This window comes from Capra hircus, chromosome 29, assembly GCF_001704415.2.
Source record: "Capra hircus breed San Clemente chromosome 29, ASM170441v1, whole genome shotgun sequence".
Lineage (NCBI taxonomy): Eukaryota > Metazoa > Chordata > Mammalia > Artiodactyla > Bovidae > Capra > Capra hircus.
The window spans coordinates 12,100,181-12,127,075 of record NC_030836.1 but is presented as its reverse complement, the minus strand read 5'-3'; the positions used below and the strand labels follow the sequence as shown (position 1 = coordinate 12,127,075).

The following is a 26,895-nucleotide window of genomic DNA, read 5'->3' as shown; positions in this document are numbered from 1 at the left end:
CACTCCAGTATTCTTGGGCTTCCCTTGTGGCTCAGCTGGTAAAGAATCCGCCTGCAGAGCGGGAGACCTGGGTTCGATCCCCGGGTTGGGAAGATCCCCTGAAGAAGGGAAAGGCTACCCACTCCAGTATTCTGGCCTGAAAAATTCCATGGACTGTATAGCCCATAGGGTCACAAACAGTCTGCTAAACATAACTGTTTAAAAATGGAAACATGTCTGGACTTCCCTGGTGGTCCAGTAGTTCAGACTCCAAGCTTCCACTGCAGGGGCACAGGTTCGATCCCTGGTAAGGGAATGAAGATCCCACATGCCTAGCGGTGTGACCAAAAAAGGGGTGGGGAGGTATTTTTATCCCTAATGATAAGAATTAGGCTTTTAAATAAGAAAGGCCAGATTCCTATGGTCTGCAAGGAGAGAACATGAAGAAGATAAAAATGATCAGGCTGTGAGCTAGAAGATCTATCTTCTCATCCCAGCCTTGCCACTAACATGACACAAGATTACTAACAAGTCATTTCCTTCCTCTAGACCTCAGGGGTTTTCTAACCTATAAAATGAGAAGAGTGGGCTGAAAAATGTCTAAGGGAACTTTCAGTAATAAGACAAGGTCAGAGAATTTTCAATAAAGGGGCTGCAAACTTCTCTGCATCTCTGCAGTCTCATCTCATCCGCTTGCCAAAAGCAGAAAAGATTACTAACGTTAGATGGAAGTAAAACCAGCTGAAGTTTCAAATATAATGTCCTGGTGGCTGACTGAACCCAGAAGCCAGTAAGCTTGTCATTTTTTTATTTCACCAGACCATGGATTAGTAGGCTTTCCCAGTGGCTCAGTGGTAAAGAATCCACCTGCAACACAGGAGAAGCAGGAAATGTGGGTTTGATCCCTGGGTGGGGAAGATCCTCTGGAGAAGGGCATGGGAACCCAGTCCAGTGTTCTTGGTGGAGAATCCCATAAGCAGAGGAGCCTGGTGGGCTACAGTCCATAGGGCTGCAAAGAGTCGGACCCAACTGACGCAACTTAGCACACAGACACACTGGCTCAGTGACAAGTTCTTTTCCGTGTTCATTATCCTGGGAAAATCCTTGACATTCTCCCTTGACATTTCTGTGCCCACCAGCTGTTTGTGTTATCCAATCGGCCTCTCTGGTTTTCCACAGAACCACAGACTCTCAGAGCTGGAAGAGGCCTTGGAGATCAAAGGAAAGCAGGGAGGCTGGGCAAGGCTCCCAGGCAAGCCGGGGCAGAGTTGGGATGAAGGTCCAGGTCTTCTCAAGCCAGTGTGCTTTCCCCAGCATCAAACTGCCCTCTGCCTTAGACAGAAGAGCTATTCTCAACTTCCCCACTAGCACTTGATGAAAATGCAAGATGCATGCATGATAAATCCTGAAAAGGATGCCTTTCATCATTTTCCGGGAAACACAGAACAAGGTCAATCTCAGAATGATTTCCCACCCATTTCTGGGTATAATCGGGTATATAATCTCTGGCAATAATTCTCGAAAGGGCAGCCCCCTAAAGGGAACTTATACTTAGAACAAAGGACCCAACCCAGAGGGAACATCTAATTTGGTTCAAATGGTCCTTCATTGTTCTCATTTCATTCTCATGGAGTAGGTTAGAAAAATCAGCATATTTGATTCTAAACCAAAATGATTCCGTTTTCTGGGAGGAACTGAGAGGGCATCAGCAGGGAGCTTGAGTGGTTTACTTTGAATCTGAGTTTTTAAAAAGTTAACATGTTTGTTTAACTTGATGTACAGATTCGTTTCCACTTAATTATTATTGGTTTTCATCTGTATTATTATTAATGAGTAATCTGTGGGGTTTTTTATCCAATAAGGTATTTTTGATGGGTTTCCCAGGTGGCTCAGTGGTAAAAGAATTCGCCTGCCAAGCAGGAGACATGGGTTCGATTCCTGGATTGTGAGGACTCCCTGGAGAAGTAAATGGCAACCAACTCCAATATTCTTGCCTGGAAAATCCCATGGACAGAGCCTGGAGGGCTACAGTCCATGGTGTCGCAAAGAGCTGGACACGACTTAGTGATTAAACACCAACAAAGGTATTTTTGATACTGAAGACTGAAAGCAAAACCACTCACCCCTTTCACTAGAGGAAGCTATGGGAGGCTTGGGAGGGTTGGTGGTAACTCACTGAGCCGCGCTCCCTGGGGATGGTTTAAAGTCTCTAGCCTGTACAAACTATTACATATTAAACAAATAAGCTGCGTGCACCTTTTACACAACACAGGGAATACAGCCAATATTTTAAACTCTAAATGGAGTACAACCTTTTAAAAATGGTGAATCACACCTGTAACATATAATATTGCTTACCAACTATACTTCAATTTAAAAAATCAAAACAAAAGGAAAGAAAAGAGCAAAGGGTATTTCACAGAGGAAGGAGTGGTCGTGTTCACCACTGCTGAGATTTCAAATAAGTCGGAAAATTTTAAATGTCAAAAACAAACCTCGTAGTTGAGGCTACAGAGCTGGTACACTTGGAAAGGGCTTGGAAAGGACTGGCAGCCAAGAGGCTGGGGCGGGTACCACTCACCCATCCTATTAGGATCCCCTAACCCTGTAGGCCCTGGTGGCTCAGCAGCAAAGAATCCGCCTGCCAAGCAGGAGACTCGAGTTCGATCCCTGGGTCGGGAAGATCCCCTGGAGAAGGGAATGGCAACTCATTCCAGTTTTCTTGCCTGGAGAATCCCACGGACAGAGGAGCCTGGCGGGCTACAGCCCATGCGGCTGCAAGGGTCAGACACGACTCAGGAACTAACCCAGCACCAGCAGCTCCACAGGCCACACAGAGAAACCCAACCCAGACTCCAGGGTTCTTACCTGAGTGAACCGTCGGACTAGGCACGTCTTCCCCACACCAGCATTGCCGATTAAAACAATCTTAAACAGGAAATCATAATCTTCCATACTCATTTACACAGCTGCAAGGCAAACACAGGCACGAGTGAGATGAGCCTGGTCAGACTTGCCCACAGAGCTCAAGCTGCGCCAGCCCGTCTCCCCGGGAACCACGGGGCTGACTCATCAGAGAAGCAATGTAATGCTCCCCTCCAGTGACCCTGCCAGGGAGAGAGGAACACAGGTGTGTGGTCACAGATGGCCTTTAACCCTTCCCAGTCCCTTCACGCCACGGAGAGCAAATGACACAGACGCCCTTTCACCTGGTAACCTTTATTCTTCCAAGCAGTCAGGTTGCAGGTTGCTCCTGTGGTCAGCAGTTTTCTTTTAGCCACAAAAAGGAGATTATGAATCTCTGAGCAGACAAGCTGGGGGTGCAAGGAAGCGGAGCCCATGCAAAGCTGAAAGGTGGTTTATGTAGATGCTGTGAGTGCCTCTGGGAGGAAGGGCTAGAGACTGGGAGTGTGAATGAAGGGAGGACGCTTTCAGTCTCTTGCAAGTCCTGGGGGACCTGGGGTCCTACCAGGGGGAGATGCTGCCATCTTCCCCTCAACCACCTCCCCGTTGCTATTCACCTCCTGCTAGCCGTGTGGATGCTACAGCACCTCTCAAAGTACCCTTCTTCTCATCCCCCTGGACTACGTACCAGTATTTCCTCTGCCTGGGAAGCCCTCTCGATCACTTTCTGCGTGTGTGTTTTCATATTACAAATGTTTACTGAGTACTTGTCACTGTAGGGACTCAAGTGTATATAAAAAACAATACTTAAACTTTCTATGTTTGGAAAGTTAGTCCTTTAGGGACTGATGGAAGCATCTCTTTCTCTCTGAGTTTTCTGCTCATCTTCCCCAAATAAACAGGTTCACCGTTCCTCTGTCCTAAAACGTCATACAATTCTTTGTTCTAATGTCTGCCTCATCTTTGAGGGAAAGGATGATGCCTTTCAGCTCTATTTTCCTAGCCCATGGGACACAGTTACACTTAGTCAATATCTACTCTGTAGAATTAAATAATTAACTAATGAGCCTACGGCTGAAGTAAAGGCCTTAGTTTCCCGACTGTGCTAAAAAGACTACCTGCTTTGTCTCCTTCAGAGAACTGTTATGGAGACTTAAAGGAAAAAAGAAGACATGTAAAAGAGCCTTGGTACCCACAAAGCCCCATCCTGGTAAAAACAGTTCAGTATCTACTATAGCAGTGTGCTAGTCACTTGGACTTCCCTGGTGGCTCAGAGGTAGGGAATCTGCCTGCCGAGCAGGAAACGCGAGTTTGACCCCTGGGCTGGGAAGATCCCCTGGAGAAGGGAATGGCAGCCCACTCCCCTGGAGAAGGGAATGCCTGGGAAATCCCATGGACAGAGGAGCCTAGCAGGCTACAGTCCATGGGGCCGCAGAAGAGTCAGACGAGACTTAGTGACTAAACAATAAAAACAGTCATCCTAGGAAATACAGAGATGAAACAGTCTCTGCCCTTGAGATCAACATGAGAAAAGCTAAAGAACAATAACGAAGTTAGTCACAATTCAAAACAACAGGAGCATAGCTCATTTCATAAGGTGAAGGCCGAACAAGCCTGATGGACGCTGGAGCAAAGGAGGGTCAGTGTAAGGGAGGTGAGCAGAAAGGGTCAGTGAGCACACGGGGGCGAGGGAGCCTGGGGAGCGGGGGCCGCCAAGGGTGACGCCCACCTGCCTCCGGAGCTCCACGGGCTGAGGGCTGCAGGGTGCAGGGATGGAGGCAGAGGCCACTGCAAAGCGACCTGCAAAGGAGCCAGGGCAGTTCCATGTGAACAAGGGTGATTTCTATGTGGATTCCAACGACCCTCGGAAAGACGGCTGACAGCCAAAGCCAACGGGCAGGTCTCCGTTCCCTGGGACGGCGGAGGAAAAGTATCTCTCTGTCAAGAATCTGGGTCCATAAATGGTCACTCAGCTCACCATATGTCAGGCACCATACTTGGCGCTTTGTGGCTACTTCCATTTCTTTTTATAAGGCGGGTGTTTCATGTAACCTAGTTTACAGGCGAGTAAACTGAGGGTAGTCCAAACATAAAGACAACAGCCAGACTTCAAGTCCCGAAGATATACATGCCATCAAAAGGGGCCTCCCCTGTCCCCTCCCCTCACCAAGTTTTACAGTACTTATTTATTTATATCTGTCTCATGTTCCAAGTGCATCCCTTAGCACACGCGGGCACGTGCATACGCGACTGTGAGCAGCATGAAACCAGTGAAGCGTCTCTCTGGTTGAGCTCTGATCCTAGTCCCCCTGTATCGTCATCATTGCTGTGATTATCGCCTTCGCCACTACTACCACCACCATCATCACCTCATTCTATATTATTAACTCATTTAATCCTCACAACACTCCTATCAGGTAGACACTATTAGCATCCTAACTTGACGAACAGGGACACTGACACACGGGATAAGACGTCATTAAGGTCCCACTTAAAGAGCTGATGGAGCTGAAATTCAAACCCAGATAGCCTGGGTCCAGCACCCACATTGCCCGAAGCACCACCCTAGGGTGCCTTTCACAAAGCCCGGCTCATACTAGCAACTTCAGAAAATCCTGACAAATCGAATGACGAGGACAAGACTCAGTAAACGTGATTTTCCTTTTCTTTTCCCCTCTGGGTTCAAATCCAAAATTCTTTCTACCACACTGGAGCAGTTAAGATAAGAATCAAGATCAGACTCTGGCTAAAAACGCAAGGGTTAAAACTCAATAAAGCTGTTAAAAGCAAAAAGAAAAGAAATCTCAGGGTTAGGTGCAAGGAGAGCGGGAAGATATGCGGCCGTGTGGCTCACACACAGACCACAACTCGCACATCCTAAGTCAACGAAAAGAGAACGCAGCCTTGGATCATGTGCTTTTTCTGTGCTCAGATCATTTGCAACACATCGCTGTCTCCATCTTGGGCAGAGTCCAAAGAAACAAAGCAGAAGATCAAGAGGAGAATGTCCAAAAATAAAGGGCTGAGATACAGGGCTCCTAAGAGAAGGTCAGCAGAGCCCAAATTATGCAGCTTCAGGGAAAGAAGAGGAAGTTATCTGCCCAGAGTCAGGCTCAGAGTCAAGCCGCAGGCAGTGACCACCTGGAGCAGTCACAGACTAAAAGCAAAGGTCCCGCCCCTTTCTGTAAGAAATTGCTTCAGTGCTCCATTGAGTGGCTGTTTTGTTTTTTTTTTTTTTTAAATAAACCTCTGAGAGGGAAAGTGTTTGGTCCCTTTAAAAATGCAGACTGCCCATGGTGAACGCTGCACTGTAAACTCCTGGGGACCGGCTGTGGTTACTGTTTCATTCTTAATAGAAGACATACTGCTGGGTGAAAAGCTCACAAGACTGTCTGGAAACTGCGCTCTGAGGAAGTCTTTCTGTTTGGGAAGTAACAGAACAGCCCAGGCATCACCAAGCGCCATGTGGTAACACAGTGTCCCGGGAGGGGGGATCCACTCAGAAGCTGTCAGTTACACCCCGTCCCAAAACTGACAACAAAAGTCACGCCTTGTCTGGAGCAAACACGTCACAAGATATGCTACTGACCAAGCATGATTCTAGGAACTGTATGTTCTATTATTGTTAATAATAGCTGACACTTACTCCATGTTTCTCTTGTTAAAGTTTTTAAAAATTTGCTTCTAGCAGTGTTGGGTCTTTGTTGCTGCAGCAGGCTTTCTCTAGTTGCGGCGAGCGGGGGCTACTCTCCAGCTGGTCTGCAGGTTGCTCATTGCAGTGGCTTCTCTTGTAAGTCAGCGTTTCTGGCTACTGCTGTCCCGTCACTCAGTCATGTTCGACTCTTTGTGACCCCATGGACCGTAGCCCGCCAGGCTTCTCTGTCCATGCGATTTCCCAGGCGACAATACTGGAGTGGGGTGCCATTTTCTTCTCTTCACTGTTTCTTACGTGCAAGGTATTCTTCTACCTGTACTTGCTCATTTACTCCTCACAACGTATGTGCATACTAAGTTGCTTCGCTCTGTGTGACCCCATGAACTATAGCTCCCCAGGTTCCTCTGTCCGTGGGATTCTCCAGGCAAAAATACTAGAGTGGGTTGCCATGCCCTCCTCCTGGGGATCTTCCCAACCCAGGGATCAAACCTGGTTCTCCTGCATTGCAGGCAGATTCTTTACTACTAGTGCCACCTGGGAAGTCCCACAATGTATGAGGTACGTACTATTATGACCACCCCTAACTTGCTGTTGTCGTTCAGTCACTCAGTCTTGTCCGACTCTTTGCAACCCCATGACTGTAGCACGCCAGGCTTCCCTGTCCTTCACTGTCTCCTGGAGTTTGCTCAAATTCATGTCCATTGAGTCGGTGATGCCATTCAACCATCTCGTCCTCTGTTGTCCCCTTCTCCTCCTGCCTTCAATCTTTCCCAGCATCAGGGTCTTTTTCAGTGAGTCTTCAAATCAGGTGGCCAAAGTACTGGAGCTTCAGCTTCAGCATCAGTCCTTCCAGTGAATGTGCAGGGTTTATTTCCTTTAGGATTGACTGGTTGGATCTCCTTGCAGTCCAAGGGACTCTCAAGAGTCTTCTCCAACACCACAGTTCAAAAGCATCAATTCTTCAGTGCTCAGCCTTCTTGATGGTCCAATTCTCACATCCATACATGACTACTAGAAAAACCATAGCTTTGACTAGATGGACCTTTATCAGCAAAGTAGTATTTCTGCTTTTTAATATGTTGTCTAGGTTGGTCAAACCCACTTCACTGTTCTTGCCTGGAGAATCCTAGGGACGGTGGAGCCTGGTGGGCTGCCGTCTATGGGGTGCACAGAGTTGGACACGACTGAAGCGACTTAGCAGCAGCAGCAGCAGCAGCAGGTTGGTCAAAGTTTTTATTCCAAGGAGCAAGTGTCTTTTAATTCCATGGCTGCAGTCACCATCTGCAGTAAGTTTGCAGTCCAAGAAAATAAAGTCTGTCACTGTTTTTATTGTTTCCCCATCTATTTGCCATGAAGTGATGGGGCCAGGTGCCATGATCTTCATTTTCTGAATGTTGAGTTTTAAGCCAGCTTTTTCACCCTCCTCTTTCACTTTCATAAAGAGGCTCTTTAGTTCCTCTTCGCTTTCTGCCATAAGGTTGGTGTCAACTGTGTATCTGAGGTTATTGATATTTCTCCCGGCAATCTTAATTCCAGCTTGTGCTTCTTCCAGCCCAGCGTTTCTCATGATATACTCTGCTTATTAGTTAAACAAGCAGGGTGACAATATACAGCCTTGATGTACTCCTTTCCCAATTTGGAACCAGTCTATTACTCCATGTCCAATTCTAGCTGTTGCTTCTTGACCTGCATACAGGTTTCACAGAAGGCAAGTAAGGTGGTCTGGTATTTCCATCTCCTTAAGAATTTTCCACCGTTTGCTGTGAAACACACAGTCAAAGGCTTTAGCAGAGTCAATGAAGCAGATGTTTTTCTGGAACTCTCTTGCTTTTTCTATGATTCAACAGATGTCAGCAATTTGATCGCTGGTTCCTCTGCCTTTTCTAACTGAGGCACAGAGGGGTTATTCTAAAGTCATGCAGCTAGTTAGTCTTAAGACCAGGATTCAAAGCCAGATGCATCTAACTCCTAATTCCAGCTCCTTCTGAAGTAGAATGCTGCTGCCCTCTGCTGGTGGTAGAGAGCACTGCTATAACTGTCTGAGGACTGGAGGCTAAGCTGAATGGACCCCCAGGCCTCTCTGAACTGCAGTGTTCTGGAACCTCCCTGCTCTGGGAGCAGCACACCACACTGAAAGGGCCGCACACTGATGCCAGTCATCCAAGCACAGCTACACCCTCCGTGCGTAGGTCTCTTTTCAGAGCTGGGTCCAGACTTTCCCCAGCAAACCACATCCACCATTCAGTCTGTCCTGTAACCAAGTATCGGCACAAGGGATATAAACAGGAACTCTGCTCAGATAAACAAGCCAAGCCTCAAATACCGTAAATACCGCAATAGCTCTAAGTAAGTGGATATGTACATAAAGTTCAAAAAAGGAAAAACAGATGAGGAAAAGAAAAAAAATGACTTTAAAAAAGATAAGGAGGGGCCTCCCTAGTGGCTCCACGGGAAAGAATTCCCCTGCCAGCGCAGGAGACATGGGTTCGAGCCCTGGTTAGGGAAGATCTCACATGCCTCAGAGCAACTTAACCTTTACACCACAACTATTGAGCCTGTGCTCAAGAGCCACGGAGCCACAACGACGGAGCCCGTCTGCTCAGCTACTGAAGCCGGCATGCCCTATAGCTCGTGCTCCACAACAAGAGAAGCCACTGCAGGGAGAAGCCCGCGTACTGCAACCGGAGAGTAGCCCCCACTCTGCAGCTAGAAGAAAGCCCACGCAGCAATTAAGAACCAGCACAATCAAAAATAAAGAAATGAATTGTGTTTAAATATATGTTTTTAAAAAGATAAGGAAACAAAATGTACTGTGAAAAGCTTAAAAGGAAAAAAAAAACATTCTAACCAATGTGATTTTGGCAACATAAAAGCACTTATCAAAGTGACCTTTTCAAAAAACAAAACAAACTGTATTCACTGCTGTACATCAGAACATTCTCCCCTTGCTCTTTTGGGCTCAGCACAACCAATTAAAGTCAAGGCTTCTGGTGAACACAGGGCCAGATCCCTGCCCTGCCTTCTGTCCCCTGGCCCCTGCCAAAGAGAATGATATTTGGGGGACTTGTCCTGTTCAAAGGCTATATGTCTCATGCAGGTCCTTCTCCCGTTCAAGGTCTCAACCGTGCTCTATAAACTGAGAGGGTCGGTGAGCAGGAGCCGTGGTCCCTCCCCAGCACTGCACGTGCCGCCCCTTCGCTAACCCAAAAAGGCAGCATGAGTGTTTCAGGAACGCGAGAGACCTGGGTCAGCCAAAGAGCTGTGTAAAGCTTCCTCATCCAGAAAGCGGGGATTTATGAGGCTTCCCTGGTGGCTCAATGGTAAAGAATCTGCCTGCCAAGCAGGAGATGTGGGTTCAATCCCTGGGTCCAGAAAATGTCTCTGGAGAAGGAAATGGCAACCCACTCCAGTACTTCTGCCTGGAGAATTCCATGGACAGAGGAGCCTGGAGGGCTACAGTCCATGGGGTCGCAAAGAATCGGACACAACTTAGTGATTAAACAACAACAACATTAGAACCTACATCACTGAGTTGCAAATCAGGAAATAAACAGAAAAGCCGTATGTAAATAAATATACAATAATCAAATGTTTTCAAAAGTATAATAATCAAACTTTTTTTAATCCCTAACCGTCAGTCAAGAGTCACATATACTGATTGCAGAGCATACAGTCAAACAAGAAGGAAAGAAAAGTCTGCTAGGGAAAATCTCTTTCCCTACCCACACCCGCCCTGGGGACAGTACAGTTAATAATTTGTTCTACAATCTTCTAGCTTTTTTAATACATATATTCTCACATCAATGTGTTTATTTCTTAATTTAAAGATTTTTAAAACAAAAACAGAATCATAATATTATACAAACTCTTTTTTATTTTCTACAGAGGGCTTGGAGAAGGAAATGGCAACCCACTCCAGTATGCTTGCCTGCAGAATCCCATGGACGGAGGAGCCTGGTGGGCTACGTACGCTCCATAGGACTGCAAAGTGTCGGACACGACTGAGTGACTACACACTGAGGGCTATTTTTCCAAAACCCCAAATCAGAACTCATGGTCTGCAAATAGAACAGACACCCGGAAGGCCCATCAGCATTCACTCAACATTTGCTCCTAAGACCCTAAAAACGCAGGAAGTGGGAGGGGGAAGATAGTGACATAACTTCGAGAAACACTAAATACTATAATCCAGGGTTGGAGACTTAAAAGGTTCTGAAAATTTTTCCACAATGAAGAAAACTGGTTAACTGTTTAAACCAGAATTTACCAGACATGATTTTAGCTGAAAAGTCTTTTCTAAGATTAATACCTTTTACTATCCCTTGCTACTTGGACTCCATGAAACATGAGTATGGTAAATGCTATTTTATAGCATTTGAAATCAGGGCTCTTCAGATAGGGTTTTAGAAGGAGGAATGGAGGGAGGGAGGAGGGAAGGATGGAAGGGAAGAGGGAAGGAGGAAGAGACCCAGTTAAATTTCAATTTCAGATAGCAACAAATAGACTTCAGTATGTTTGCTCCAAATATTACATGGGACATATGAATAATTTTTAGTAGATAAGTATAACCCCAATATTGCACAGAGCAATACTTATATTATTACTATAAAGTTATTAGCTGTTTATCTGAAATTCAAATTTAACCAGACATCCTACACTTTATATAGCAACTCCTACCCTGGGAAAAATTGGACTCATCAGGTCTAGGAGAAACAGAGACCCTAAACAAAGCCCCAGCTGTGGAGGAAGACGGGTAGGGCCCGAGAAACAAGATATGAGACTGATGAATCCAAAACAACCAAATGAGGAGCAGAAAAGGGCAACAAGTAACATCTGAAGAAAGCATTACTGAGCTGGGGCTCTTCAGTCTGGGCTGGGCTGCAGGGACTGGGTGCAGACGGACACACAGGGCTGAGCAGGTGGTTCTCTCCCTCCTGGGCAATCACAGGGCGCTGCGGACCTTCCTCCCAGTTTATCTCCACATGTGCTCTGTCCGCTGCAGGGGGCTATGCCCTACACGTCTACGGCTCCTCCCGCCTGTTCTTAAAGACAAGAACCACACTTCCACAAGGTACTCGTGTCTGCATACTCCCCTGGCTGTGTTCAAGAAGCGTACACTGAACTGGAAGGGCTTGATCTGTCTTTTGCTCTAACAAGGTTCTGTCTCAGGAAGCTCATTATTGCTTAATTACTAGAAGGCAATTACTAAACATTACTATAATCAAGTACTGCAAGCTCACTTGCTTTACATCAGCTGCTAATTTCAGGTTATTGCAAGTTAATTATTCTCCCCGGCCAGGGATGGCAAACACCCACCTGTGTCGTGGCTGCTTCTCATTCATCAGGCCATAATCTCCAGCATTTCTGTTATGGCCCTTTACAGTTGACCAAATGCTTTCACAGACATGATCTAATCTGGGCCTCTCCACAAGAACTAGTTCTTATCACTCATTATGCAGGTGAGGAAACCAAGGGTTTAAGTGATTCACCCTAAGTCACACGCTGGCGAGTTGCAAGGTGACCTCTGTATCCCACGTACCTCAAAATTCTCCCCTTGTGGGAACGCCCTGTTTTCCCAGGTTCCTGGGTATTTGGACCATGATTTGAACACTTAACTATATGCCAGGAACTATTCTGTTTCCATACATAATCTTATTTAACCTTTTCAACAGCCTCACTAGGTAGGTATTATTATTCCCATTCCACAAATAAAGAAATTGAGGTTCAGAGGGGTTAACTTGTTTGTTTAAAATTACACAGCTAATGAGCTAAAGTGCCAGGATTCAAAACCCATGTTTTTCTATGAAAAAAATTAAGCTGGAATCCTGTCTCACTCCTCTTACTGAAATAAATTCCAGATGGATGAGAGATTTGGATTTTTTAAAATGAAAACATGCAAGTGCTAGAAGAAAGCATGATATACATAAATACAGAAATCTTAAAGTGGGGAAAGCTTTCTAAGAATTGCACAAAATCAAAGCCATTAAATAAAGATACTGACCCATTTGACTAATTTTTTAAAATTCTGCATCATAAAACAAAGATGAACTAAAATAAAATATGTGAAATGCATATAACTAAGGGCTAATTTCCTATAAATCAATAAGAAAAGATGAATAACCCAATAGAAAAAAAAGGGTAAAAGACATGAGCAGACAGTGTATCAGATGAAATTAAAATGGTACTTACATTAAAAAAAAAATCAGCCTCGCTCATGAGTAAATTCAAACTATAATGAATTTATAAATTATTTATGATGAAAACTACAATGAATTTGTAATCAGAGGCCATTTTTCATATCGCATTGGTAACATTCACTCTGTGTTGGACAGAGTATAGAGAAATACGGCACCTATATACTGCTGGTGGGAGGCAAACCAATGCAATTTCTATGCAAGGCTATATCGACTGGAAACTAAAAAGACTATTATAATCTCTCTGACTCAACAATTCTACTTCGGGGAATTCATCCTGCACTGATACTGATACATATGTGCAAAGACACATGGAGTGGGATATATTACAATAATGTTTATAATAGCAAATAAGAAATCAGCCTAACTCCATCAGTAGGAAAATAGTTGTACAGATTGTGAAAACTATACACCAATATTCCATGCAGCCCACTATGGACATCTGCAAAGTACATTAAGTGAAAGAAGCAAGGTGGAGAACAGTGTGCATAGTATGAAAAGCTGCTGCTGTGCTCAGTTGCGCAGTCGTGTCTGATTCTTTGTGACCTCATGGACTGTAGTCCGCCAGGCTCCTCTGTCCATGGGATTTTCCCGGCAAGAATACTGGAGTGAGTCTCCATTTCTTCCTCCAGGGGATCTTCCTGACTCAGGGATCAAACCCATGTCTCCAGAGTCTCCTGCATTGCAGGCAGATTCTTTACCACTGAGCCACTGGGGAAGTCCATAATATGAAAAGAGGGCATATAATTAATTAACTGCACCTGCATGGGGTCCCCGGGTGGCACTAGTGGAAAAGAATCCGCCTGTAACGTAGGAGACGTAAGAGACTGTGGGTTCAATCCCTGAAGATCCACTGCAAGAGGGCATGGCAACCCACTCCAGTATTCTTACCTGGAGAATCCCAGGTACAGAGGAGCCTGGCGGGCTACAGCCCACAGGGTCACAAAGAGTCGGACATGACTGAAGCAACTTAGCGCAGCCCAGCATATCTGCATAAAATATCTCCAGAAAAACTACAAAAGAAAACTAGTGCAGTGTTTGCTTTTGGAGAGACTGTAGTATCTAGCTCTTTTTGGGAAAAAGGATGACCTCCAACTCTTAATAAATTATAGGGACTTCCCTGATGGTCCAGTAGCTATGACTCCACACTCCCAAGGCAGGGGGCCCAGGTGTGATTCCCAGTCAGGGAACTAGACCCCACATGCCGTAACTAAGACCCAGTGCAGACAAATAAATATTTTACAAGAGAAAATTATACTCTGCCCTTTCATTCAGTCTTACAATAGTGCTTAAAAGGCAAGGTAGCTATCCTAATACAGTGAAAGGGGCCCTTTTAAAAATATCTCTTTGAGGTGCTGTCTGTCTCTTTCTGTTTTCTCTTTGCCCTGCTGCACCCCCTTACTGTGACAGAAACCCTTTAGGGAATGTCCCTCCCAGGTTCTGGAGTCGCCTTTTCTAGTTCGTGGTGTATATTAAACCATGTCTCTCCACATGGTGGGCTCATTCTTTCACGCCAAATTCCCTTAAAACCAAGTATCCATCCTGTGTGTGACAGCCAAATCCAACGGGTAGAATGACAGGCTATTTGTGTCCCTAATAAAAACAAAACTCTTGCCCTTGAGGATCATGTACTTCCGCTCGGAACCTGCTCTCACTGGGCTCTGACACAGAACCCTCCTGAGAAGGCAGGAGGAACCTGTCTCCTTCTCCCCATTTTACAGAAATGGCCTTTGAAAGGACGAAGAGTGAGTTGCCTCCAGCTGCACAGCGTGCAGGCAACAGAGTCAGAAGAGACACCTGGGTCCCCTGACTCTAAATCAGAGCTGCCGCCAGGACAAATAAAGCCTGCAACTATACATCCCCACTGGGCAAGGCTGGGGCCTAACCACCAGGGAGGTTGGCAGGGACCCATGGATGGGAGGGAGGTCAAAAGCAGCCCTGGGTTTGCTTGCATTTCCAACTTGGGCAGCGTATTATGAATCCAATAAAAGAGAAGAAAAAGCAAAAAAAAAAAAGCAGCCTCTGAGATTTTTGGGGGGCGGAGGGGACGGTGGCCGGGACGGCTCCAGGTCTTCCTTGCAGCATGTGTAATTTAGTTCCCTGACCAGGGATCGAACCTGGGCCACCTGCTTTGGAAGCACAGTCTCCCGTCACTGGACCGCCAGGGAAGTCCCAAGAATATTTTTTGAGACATGTGAAAAAAAAAAAGATAAAAAACAAAGTAGGCCTGAGATCTCCACAGTATTATTTTCAAGGGCAAGACAGTAAGGTATTTTATCTTATTCTTCGTACACATTATCTTCCATATTTTCCTCTTTGCTCTAAATACAAAATGGATTTGGGAATCCAGAGGAATAAGGAGAGTGAAAAGTAATCCAAGGAATGGCATTTCACGAGGACAGTTCACCAAAGGCCACAACTGAACGATCCTGCTTAAGTAAACAACGCTCTTTCACTTTCCGCAGTTGGAAGTCATCACTGCCCTGGGCCCAGATGTGTCTTCCCACACAGAAGGGAGACGAGGGGGAGGGCCGCCCTCCACCCACTTGGGCCCCATTCTGCGCACTCCCCCGGCAGGCAGTTAATTTGTTTTGCACCACAGCACCTGGGCACAGGATACACTGGGTGGTTCAGGCCCCTTGTCTACCAGGGAGAAGGAAGATACCCTTCCACTCATTAATCCATTTCCAAGATGGGGAGCTTCTGTCTGCAAAACATGTTTGTTGCACTGATCGAAGAAAACACCTTCCCAGACCCAACTCGTTGTTTCCGGCTTCTGCACAAGCCTGCCAGGCTCCCTCTGTTGTCCTCCTCCAACAATAAACAATACCACCCGCCAAGAGCTCTGGGGAGGCGGGGAAGGTCTGCTCTCCACGTTGTGTAAATCAGGGAGTGTGTCTAATCTTTGCTCCGCAGCAGCTTTCCTGGGCCTGTTTGGCTGGACCGGAAGGACCTCGTTATCAGCATCCTTAGGCTCCTCCCCCGGGCTGAGATTCAGAGCAACAGGGCCAGGCAGGCAGAAGTGAGAGCTTCAGCCCCGAGCGCTTCCCTCCAAGCCAGACCAGGGCTGGGGGTATCTCCTTCCCCGTCACTCCAGGCTGGACCCTACCCTCAACTGTTAAACAGATTCCCTCCTCACTGGAAGCAGGAGAAAAGGAAAAAGGGAAGCAAGTGTCCACATGCTCTGTGACTCAAATGGAGGAGGATAAAATGTAGCAATTCCCCCAAGTTTTATCTCCCAAGACCTTGCCAGGTCTGCTGTCAACACAGAAGAATGCCTATTTGTCTAAGCGTAGATGCTTTATACACATCAGCCTATTTCATCCTTTGAAACAGGCTTGTGGGGTGAGATTTCTTGGTGACTATTACTATCAATAACCTTTTACATCTATAGAAGGCCTCAGGTTTGCTGTCCTAAAAATTATCTTATCTGTATGTGTTAGTTGCTCAGTTGTGTCTGACTCTTTGCGATCCCACAGGCTGTAGCCCGCCAGGCTCCTTCATGGAATTCTCCAGGCAAGAAAACTGCAGTGGGTTGCCATTCCCTTCTCCAGGGGATCGTCCCGACCCAGGGATGGAACCTAAGTTTCCTGCAATGCAGGCGGATTCTTTACCATCCGCACCACCAGGGAAGACCCTTATCTGTATCCTTGCAAATTCCTATATGGAATATCTCCAGTCTACCTCGAACACCACACACACACACAGAAGGCCACAAGCCATTTGTCGCCAAGGCCTGCTGATGTGCTGTCAGAAATGTAGCCTGGGGCTTCCCTGGTGGTGCAGTAGATAAGAATCTACCTGCCAATGCAGGGGACATGGGTTCCCAAGCTGGGAAGATCCCACATGCTTCAGAGCAAGTCAGGCCTGTGCCACAACTACTGAGCTCGCATGCTGCAACTGAAGTCCGTGCGCCCAGAGCCTGTGCTCCACGAGAGATGCCAGGCCATGAGAAGCCCAAACACCACAGCAAGAGAGTAGCCTCCTGCTCACCACAATAAGAAAGCCTGCACAAAAGCAATGCAGTGCAGCCAAAAATAAATAAATGAAACTGAAAAAGAAAGAAGAAGAAAGAAATGTAGCCTGACTACCCCCCTCCTCTGCACCTTTCTTTCTCTCCACGGCACAGCCTGGCTCCAGCCCTTGTCACCTCTCACCCAGCCAGCGATGTCTAACCAGGTGTAAGTGTAACAAGGAATGACTGTCCTCACTAGCAGGCCTTCAATATTTATCAAAAGCCTTAACAACATCCATGCTCTTTGATTTAGCAATTTCGCTTCTGGGAGTTTTCCCTAAGGAATGATTCCAAGACATACACACAGATTTATTCACAGTAGTGCACAAAGAAAATTCGTTCCAATATTATTTAATATAGTCCCGGAAAACGGGGCGGGTAAAGCCTCTATCCAACAGTGGAGAAATGGTTACATGGAACCACATGATGTAACATTATGAAACATATACGTGGAAGAAAATAATTTTAAAAATGCTTCCTCTAAGCAGTGGGATTATAGATTATTTTCCTCTTGATCTATTTATATCTTTTCTAAACTTTCTTCAATAAACATGACTTATTTAGAAATAATACGCTTTATTAAAATATAGGGACTCAATACTGGTAAGGGAAACATGAAACAGGTAGACACATAATCAGCTAGTGACCATCCACATTTAATTAGCTCTTCTGAAAGCAGAATCTTCCTACAGGTACAAACCAAAAGCCATAACTGCATTCACACTTTCCATGCTGGGAAGTCCCTTCTGGAAATTCACTTTAAGGAACAAACTCAAAATGCAATATGAACAGAAATGCTCATTACATCTTACCTAAAAGAACTGGAAACAATCCGGTTGTCCAGCTCGGGCAGTGTTGTATGGAACATCAACACCATGGAATGCAGGGCAGCTATTAGAAATGCCAGTTATGAAAACTATGTAGAAATATGAACTAATGTTGAACATAGGCTACAAAACTAAAAGAATACACAAAGCTGCATTTATCAGGACTGTAGCTATAAAAAAATAAGCATGGATGTGAACAAGAGCATTTCCAAAGCAAGAACATATATTGCGCTTAGTTTATGAGATCACAGGGAGCTTTTTGTTTTTTAAGTTTCATCCTCCCCACCTTTTAAACAAGTTTTAACATTTTGCATATACCATAGACACATTTTTTAAAAACGCAGAAGACATAGAAAAAGGAATTACCAAAAGCAACACAAACACTACCAGCATTTTGATGTGTTCCTCCCTCTCTTTTTCCTGAGCACTACATGATTTAGTTTGGTTTTGATCACTGTAATCATGACAAGATTTCCTCCAAAGCAGTTAAAAAAATCATTTCAATTTTTAAAACCAGAGTGCTTAACAAAGACCTGTAGGAACATATACCAATGGGTTTTTTCAAGTGCTGTCAAGAGAACTGACCTCATACAATGTCTGACTGTAAACAAAACAGCAATTTCACACCATGGTGGCAGAACAGCTGGAATGATCAAAGTCCCTAACGCCTGCGGAAGACTCTTAGGCCTGTGTTGTTGTTGTTCAGTAGCTAAGTTGTGTCTGACTCTGCAAACCCATGGGACTGCAGCACACCAGGCTTCCCTGTCCTTCACTGTCTTCCGGAGTTCACTCAAACTCACGTCCATCAAGTCAGTGATGCCACCCAACCATCTCATCCTCTGTCTCCCCCTTTTCCTCCAGCCCTCAGTCTTTTGCAGCATCAGGGTTTTTTCCAGTATGTCATCTCTTCGAATCAGATGGCCAAAGTATTGGAGCTTCAACATCAGTCCTTCCAGTGAACACCCAGGACTGATTTCCTTTAGGATGGACTGGTTGGATCTCCTGGCTGTCCAAGGGACTCTGAAGAGTCTTCTCCAGCACCATGGTTCAAAAGCATCAATTCTTCAGCGCTCAGCCTTCTTAGGCCTGTATCAATAGCCATAAGCCAGGAGCGTGGAGAGTGCTGTGCTACTAAAGCTGACATTGTTGTAAATTAGAAGGAACTTTCTCAGATTTGGAAAAGATAATGGGGGGCTTCCCTGGTAGCCCAGTGGTTAAGAATCCAGTTTCCAGTGAAGGGACATGGGTTCAATCCCTGGTCAGGGAACTAAGATCCCATAAGCTACTGAACAACGAGGCCCGTGAACAACTACTATTGAGCCCATGCACTCGAGAGCCCGTGTTCTGCTATTAGAGAGAAGCCCCTCACACTACAACTAACTACAGAAGCTCCCATGAGCCACAGCAAAGACCCAGCACAGCCTAAATAAAAATGTTTCAAATTAAAAATAAAATTTTAAAAATAAAAGATAATAGATATAACAATGGACTAAGTTTTCAAATCAGGAAAAGCTTGAAGGGATCCAATCCAACTGGTTGCTTGATCCAGCATATTTGACCTCCTTGACACCGAAGTGACAACCTCACCAGCAAGGATCCCTCCGGAAAGAGAAACAGGGATCGCTATGTAAGCAACGCCTGGGCTCCACTGCCCGTTGAATGTGGGCCCTGCAGACAGGGAGGCGAGACTGAGTCTGCTTTCCTCATGGACGGGCTCAGTTTCTGCAGGAGTGTGACACTTTGGGGCTTTTCAAACAACAGGGCCCCTCGAGACAAACTGACTATTCATCTCCTCCATGTGTGTCTAGCAAAGCCTCTGTCCTATGTCATAAGGCTAGGGGAAAGTGGCTGGGCTGGGCTGGGCTGATGAAGACATAAGATACCACTGTGAACACGGCCAACCTCATTCAGAAACTGCCTACATCAAGGTAAAAAGTCACATTGCATTCTTTGCCTTAGGAGTTTTTGGAAACGAACTTGTGGACAAGATGTGGCAATGTGACTACTCCACCACAATATCAATTTCCAAAGAACTAATCTGACCATGCCATTCCCAGACTTCAAACTCCTCAGAGATCCTGGCTGCCCACACAAGCTCACTGTGAGAGGAAGAACAGGGCCCTGGTGAAGGAGGTAAACCCAGGAGCCAAACTGCCCGAGTCTGAGTCCTGCCCGTGCCCCGAAGAGTTGGGCAACTGTGGGCAAGTTCCCTTTCCTCTCGGTGCCCACATTTCTTCATTTGTAAATAGGGATAATAACAGCACCTACTTCATGGGGTTATTTTACAGATGAAAAGATTTAATACAACAAAGCACAAAGAAGAGAGCCTGGCACCCAGTAAATCTCAGGTGCTTATACATGGAACTCTGCGTAATGCTATGTGGCAGCCTCAAAGGGAGGGGAATTTGTGGGGGAAATGGATACGTGTATGTGTATGTCTGAGTCCCTTCACTGTCAGCCCGAAACTATCACAACATTGTTAACTGGCTCTACCTCAATACAAAATAAAAAGTTAAAAAAAAAAAAATTTTTTTTTTTAAAGTACTTATAAATCTTATTAAGTCATTGTTGGAAAGTTCAAATTCCCTAGCAGGGCACACAGAGCCACCCATAACCCAGTCCCCACTTATCTCTTTGGCTTCGTTTCTCATGACCTTTGAGTTACCACCACCACCACCACGATGATCACACAGCCACACCAAGCTCCCAGAGAGTGGCCCCTGAGGCAGGTTCATTCCTCCACGGCTCCACTCACAAGGAGAGGCCATTCTCTCCTTGTTGCTGGTGAGCAATCACACAGCTCTGGACCCCTCCACCCTCCCCTGTGGGAATTAGCCCCTCTCTCCTTTACACTTCCACCGTGTGCCATGAGACTCCCTTCATAGATACTTCATTATCTTCACTGGTTCAGGGATCCTGCTTCTCCCACTAGACGTTAAGGACAGAGGCGTCTGAGAATTTCTGTCTGTACCCCCACTGCCTGGCACTCAGGAGATCCTGAGTAAATAGTTGTTAAATAAATGCAAAAGAAATATTGATCAGAACATGCAAAAGCTAGGACTAGTTTTCAGAGAACCTCAATACCAGGAGGAGGAAACCAAACCCCAAAACACTTTGATCCTGAGGAGAGTTAATTGGCAAAGATCATATAACCAAAGAGAAGAAAGAAAATGATAATTTCCCAGAGGAAAGCCAAACCTTATTATAATGCAGTGTCTCTGTGTGTGTTGGAGGAGGGGGAGGAAAAGTAACATTAATAATGGTTCTAAACTAACTGATGTTGACTAATCACTGAACAGCAGGTTTTAAATGTTTTCTTTAGGGAAAAAAAAAAAAAGCTGATTGGGAAGTATTTTTTTTACCTTGTTCAGAGTACAGGCTATTTCAATATAAAATACTACACAGGACCCAGACTACAAGAACAGATGTAATTTTTGCTGAATGTCTATAGTGAGCCAGCTACTTTAAAAATAATATCATTTCTATTTACTAAGCAGAAGATGCTAGACACAGAACCATTCACTTTAGATGCATCATCAGATTTGATAATGTTAGTCCTCAACAACTCTGAGAACTAAGTATTTCCCTCTGCATTCTATAGATGAGAAAAACATATTCATCATTCCATACATTTTTAGTGAGCATATTCTCTGGGCAAGTCACTGACCCAGGAGCCCAGGATACAGTGATGAACAGGCAGACAAAATTCTCCACACCCCTCACAGAGTATACATCTTAGCTGAACAGAAAAGAGAGCAAGGAATGAGGAAAGGAACATATACATAGATAAACAAGAAAAATATCAAATAGTGGCAACTACCAGTAGAGAACAAAAATAAAAGGAAAGGACAGAGTGTATAGAGACAGCAATTTTATTTTATTTGGCTGCAGCATGTGGCATATGGGATCTTCATTCACCGACCAGATATTGGAATTGTGCCCCCTGCATTGAAATCGCAGAGTCTTAACCACTGGACCACAAAGGAAATCCCCAGAGAGCAATTTTAGAGTGAGTTGTCAGAGAAGGCCTCTCTGGGCTGGCTCTATTTAAAATAAGATTAGAATAAGAAAATGTCAAGCACATGAAGATAGGAAGAACAGGGACTTCCCTGGTGATCCAGTGGTTAAGAATTTGCCTTCCAATGCAGGGGACACATGTTCAGTCCCTGGTTGGGGTCCTAAGATCCTACATGTCATGGGGCAACTAAGCCCACATGCCCTAATGAAGACCCAGTGCAGCCAAAAAAAAAAAAAACTGGAAGAGCATTTTAGGCTGAAGGAATAAGTAAAAAGCAAGAATGGACTTGGCATGTTCAAGGAGCCAAAAATAGAACAATGAGGCTGGGTGCATGGTCAAGGAGAAAAGGCTAAGAGACCACAGGGCAGGTCACACACAACTCAGTCAGTCACGGCCAGGAGTCAGGATTTCATTCTGAGTGCAACAGGAGGCCACCTGGAGGGGGAGGGATGGTTGGGAATGTGACATAAACCACTTAACCTTTTCCAAAGATTTCTCTGGTCCCTGTACTGTAGGGTCTTGTGGCAGAGATACAGGTTGAAGCAGGGCAACTAGTTAGGAGATTACTGCAGGAAGCCTAGGTGAGAGATGATGTGGCTTGGACTAGGGTGTTAGTAATGAAGATGGAAACTCCAATACTTTGGCCATCTCATGAGAAGAGCTGACTCTTTGGAAAAGACTCTGATGCTGGGAGAGATTGGGGGCAGGAGGAGAAGTGGACGACAGCGGATGAGATGGCTAGATGCCATCACCAACTCAATGCACATGAGTTTGAGTAAACTCCGGGAGTTGGTGATGGACAGGGAGGCCTGGCATGGGGTCGATTCATGGGGTCGCAGAGTCACGACTGAGCAACTGAACTGAACTGAAACTGAATGAAGATGGCGGGAAGGTGATAAGATTTGGGAATGTTTTTGAAGATAGAGCTAGAAGACTGAAATTGCTGAAGGACTGGATGATGATGGTGAAGAACAAAGAAACCAAAAGTAAGGCCTAGGGCCTTGCGCGGGCGGGGCAGAGTGAGGAACGTGCTACCCAGCTGCTCAAGGCCCCCTGCCTGCAGCCCGGCTGGGAGGAGTACCCGGCAGCCGGCCTGCTGGAGTCCCGCCCCGGCACGGCACGGCACGCCCCGCCCCGCCCCGCCCCAGCACGGCCCGGCATGCCCCGCGGGGCTCGGGAAAAGGCAGCCGCAGAGGCGCCCACCAGCCCTAGCGCACCCGGCTTCTGCGCATCCGCATCCGGAGTGGGAGTGCCGCACCTTCCCTGCCTTCCAGCCCTGCCTCCTAGCCCTGCCTCCTTCTGCAGAGCAGAGCTCAATAGAGCTTGGTGGTTTTTGCCTTTTACTCTGGGAAGAGAGGAGCAGAAGATGCGGAGAAAAGAATGAATGTCAAAGGAAAAGTGAGTTTGTCAATGCTGGTTGCCTCAGCTGTCATTGTTGTCTGTGGGGAATATAGCCACAGCCCAGAAGGCTCTCTGTTGTGGATAAACCGGTCAAAAACCCCCGAAGTTGGTGGCAGCAGTATTCAGAAGGGTTGGTGGTTTCCGAGATGGCTTAACAATGGTTACCACGAGGAAGACGAAGACACAGAAGAAAAGGAACAGAGAAAGGAAGACGAAAGAAAACTTCATCTCTCGGACTGATTCAACCCACTTAGATGCCCCGAGGTTGCGACCATGACGGAATGGAAGGCGCCTGCAGTGTGGGAAGGCCCTTACAACAGAGACGTCTGGGATGGTTATTATGCCAAACAGAAAATTACCATCGGCCTGACAGTTTTTGCTGTCGGAAGTTACATTGAGCATTACTTGGAGGAGTTCTTAACATCTACTAATAAGCACTTCATGGTTGGCCACAGAGTCATAGTTTACATCATGGTGGATGATGTCTCCAAGATGCTTTTGATAGACCTGGGTCCTCTTGCGCTCCATCAAAGTGTTTGAGATCAAGCCTGAGAGGAGTTGGCCGGACATCCTCACGATGCATGTGAAGACCGTTGGGGAGTACATCGTGGCCCACATCTGGCATGAGGTTGACTTCCTCTTCTGCATGGACTTGGACCAGGTCTTCCACGACAAGTTTGGAGTGGAGACCCTGGGCAAGTCGGTGAGCAAAGCTACAGGCCTGGTGGTACAAGGCAGATCCCCATAAATTCACCTGCGAGAGGTGGAAGGAGTCTGCAGCATACATTCGCTTCGGCAGAGGGGATTTTTATTACCACGCGGCCATTTCGGAGGGAGCAGCCACTCAGGTCCTGAACATCACTCAGGAGTGCTTCAAAGGAGTCTTCAAGGACAAGAAAAATGACATAGAAACCCAAAGGCATGATGAAAGCCATCTCAACAAGTATTTCCTTCTCAACAAACCCACTAAAATCTTACTGCTGGGATTATCATATAGTCCTGCCTTCGGATATTAAGCTTGTCAAGCTATCTTGGCAGACAAAAGAGTATCATGTGGTTAGAAATAACTTTGACTTTGTGCCAGTACATTTCTGAATTTGAGAGAGTATTATTCTGGCTACTTCCTCAGAAAAGTAAACACTTAATTTTAACTTAAAAAAAAATACTAACAAAAGACCAACACAGCAAGTACGTATTATTTCTCCTTGTAACTTTGAGCCTTGTAATATGAGAGAATGAACCTGTGGTAATCAGATGTAAATTCCCAGTGATTTCTTATCTATTCTGCGTTGGGGAGGCAGGGAAGAGGATACACTATCAGTTGAACCAAAAAAATAATAATAATTTGCCATAGACAAAGAAAAAGCCAGAAACACTCTATGTGTGCCAGCTGACGTACTGAAGAGAAGAATGCGAAGGGAAGTGTTTGGCAACAAGATACGATCGTGAGGGGCTGTCCTCTTGATTTCAGTGTCTTCCTATCTCTGCTGGGTCTGAAGCAACACAGGGTTGCTTTTGCCTCAGGAGAACTCTTAGTAGGCCCCAGTCTACCTTGTTGATCCTCAAATGGTTTAGTCAACATCCTTTCCTTATCAGGACATTGTTTGGCTTCTGTGCCAAGACTAATCGAGATTCCCAGTGGATGTGGTGGAGATGTTGGGAGTCACAAGCAATCTAAATGGGCCAGTGGGTGCTCTGCATGAAGTGAAAACAAAGCCTCAAAGTAAGTTGGCAATGAGTTGTTGTAAGTTGGCATGAAATAAGCAAAGAGAGGGCAGAAAGACAGGGAGCTGATCACTGTGGGGCAGTGCCTCCTCTGAGGGGCACAGGGCATGCGGTTGGCACATAAATATGGCATGGATCCAGGCGCTGAATGGGAGGCAGTGTGGGTGGTCTCCAGTCTCCTCAACCATTATGACAGCCATAGCAGTGTTGTCTTGGCCAAGTCATATTCAGCATGCCAGACTCTGGAACTTGAGTCTTCAGATCCTAGGCCAGAAGAAGTGGATGGTGTCACAGGAGACAAAGACCTGCAGGGGACTGAAGAGGCTTGCGAGGGGTTACATTTCCCAGACCTGGACTTCATGACAGTCAGTCATCAGTGAGTTCTGCTACCCCCACTCCAACCCTCAGCCCATCAAGCCCCAAGTTGGAGGGCTAACATCAAGGAACCTCTCATTTCCCCTTGCACTACTGAAGTATAACAACCAGACGTGTTTTTTTTTTTTTCTTTTTCAGACGTGTTTAATAAAAATGGGCAATTGATTTTATATCAAAAGTAGAGGGGATGGCAATGGGAGATCCAGTCCTTGTAACTGAACATCTTATCATTCAGTTCCTTTCTCTAAAAGAAGCTATCAAATCTTATATGTTCTGTAAAGCTAAGCAAGTCGATGTAAAGGAGGTTAGGAGGCAACATTTACATATGCAGGCACGTTTCTATTTTGCTTGTGTTCCAGTTTACGACACTGCTTTCCATTTTCAAGCAACTGACTTGAAGAGCCACTGCACTGGCTTGATGCTCAGCACTGTGAGCTTCTTCGATAAAATGAAACCTTCATTTTCTCTGCTGTTTCACTGTGCCTCCTACTCTTCAGTTCTTGCCAAAATTTTTCACAACCCAGTAAAACAAAACCAACAAAAGTCCTGAAGAAGTGGGCTTGTAAAAGAAAAAGGCGATCAAAGGTCGGTTAGGACTCTTGCCTCTCTATAATTCAAGTTTTTTGGGATCCAAGTAAGGCCTAGATATTTTGGCATGAGTACTTAGAAGGAATACTAGCACTTCCCCACTTACTGAGGTGGGGAAGACTGAAAGAACAGGTTTAGACTACATCCAGAGTTCTCTTTCGGTCACATTAAATTTGCAACATTGCCTAGACATCTCTCTGGATAGGAATCTAGAGTTCCAGAGAAAGTCTGAGGATGAAGCTACAGATTTGAGGGTCATTAGCTAACGGATGTTATGGCAAGCCATCAGATTAAAACAGGACATCTACAGAGGGTGAATAAATAGAGAAGAGGCCAATTTCAGAACATGAGGCATATTATTATTTAGAGGTTGAAGACAGACAGAGATTTTCTTTTTAAGAGTTTGGTTTTTAAAAATATTTACTTATTTGGCTGCACTGGGTCTCAGCTGTGGCACATGGGATCTCAGATCTTCGTAGAGGCATGGGAACTGTTAATTGCAGCACGTGGGATCTAGTTCCCTGACCAGGGATCGAACCCAGAGCCCCTGTACTGGGAGCAGAGTCCTAGCCCCTGGACCACAGGGAAGTCCTGAGAGAAGGAGACGTCAAGAGAGTCAAGGGAGGTATGAAGAGACCCAGGAAAGCAGAGTGTCAAAGAGAGATCAGCCTTGTCACATGCTGCTGAGAGAATAAGTAAGACCAAAACAAAGCAGTGGCCTTCAGCTTGGCAACATGAAGGTGACTGGATGACACAGACAAGAATAGTCCCTGTGGAATGATGAGAAGAGATTAGAGTGAGGGGAGGTAGTCAAAGCAAAAACAAGAGACCATTTTAAAGTTTTATTGAGAAAGGGAATGCAGAAACTAAAAGATAGCTCAAGAGGGGAATAAGATCAACAGAGTTTTAAGTTAATGAATTTATCTTGTAACATTTGAGAAACAAAATTAGAAAACATTTTTAATTTTGGGGGGGCTGTTTTCAGGTAAGAAATATTCACTTCAGTTCAGTCGCTCAGTTGTGTCCAACTCTTTGGGACACCATGGACTGCAACACGCCAGGCCTCCCTGTCCATCACCGACTCCCAGAGTTTACTCAAACTCATGTCCATTGGGTCAGTGATGCCATCCAACCATTTCATCCTCTGTTGTCCCCTTAGAGCATATTTATTTGCTACTGAAAATTATCCAGTGATGGGTAATTTCACAATGGCA

At 45.6% G+C, this 26,895-nt stretch overlaps 1 protein-coding gene and 1 pseudogene across 1 annotated transcript in view; one reads left to right on the top strand and one right to left on the bottom strand.

Annotated features, from left to right (window-relative positions):
* RAB30 (RAB30, member RAS oncogene family) overlaps positions 1-26,895 on the bottom strand; it is a 103,831-nt gene that overhangs the window by 23,587 nt on the left and 53,349 nt on the right. Inside the window, exon 2 of the mRNA XM_005699478.3 lies at positions 2,848-2,948. Within this exon, the coding sequence (XP_005699535.1) occupies positions 2,848-2,940 (93 nt within the window). The 5' untranslated portion in view covers positions 2,941-2,948. The remainder of the gene's footprint in view (positions 1-2,847; positions 2,949-26,895) is intronic.
* LOC102175365 lies at positions 22,851-24,088 on the top strand (annotated as a pseudogene).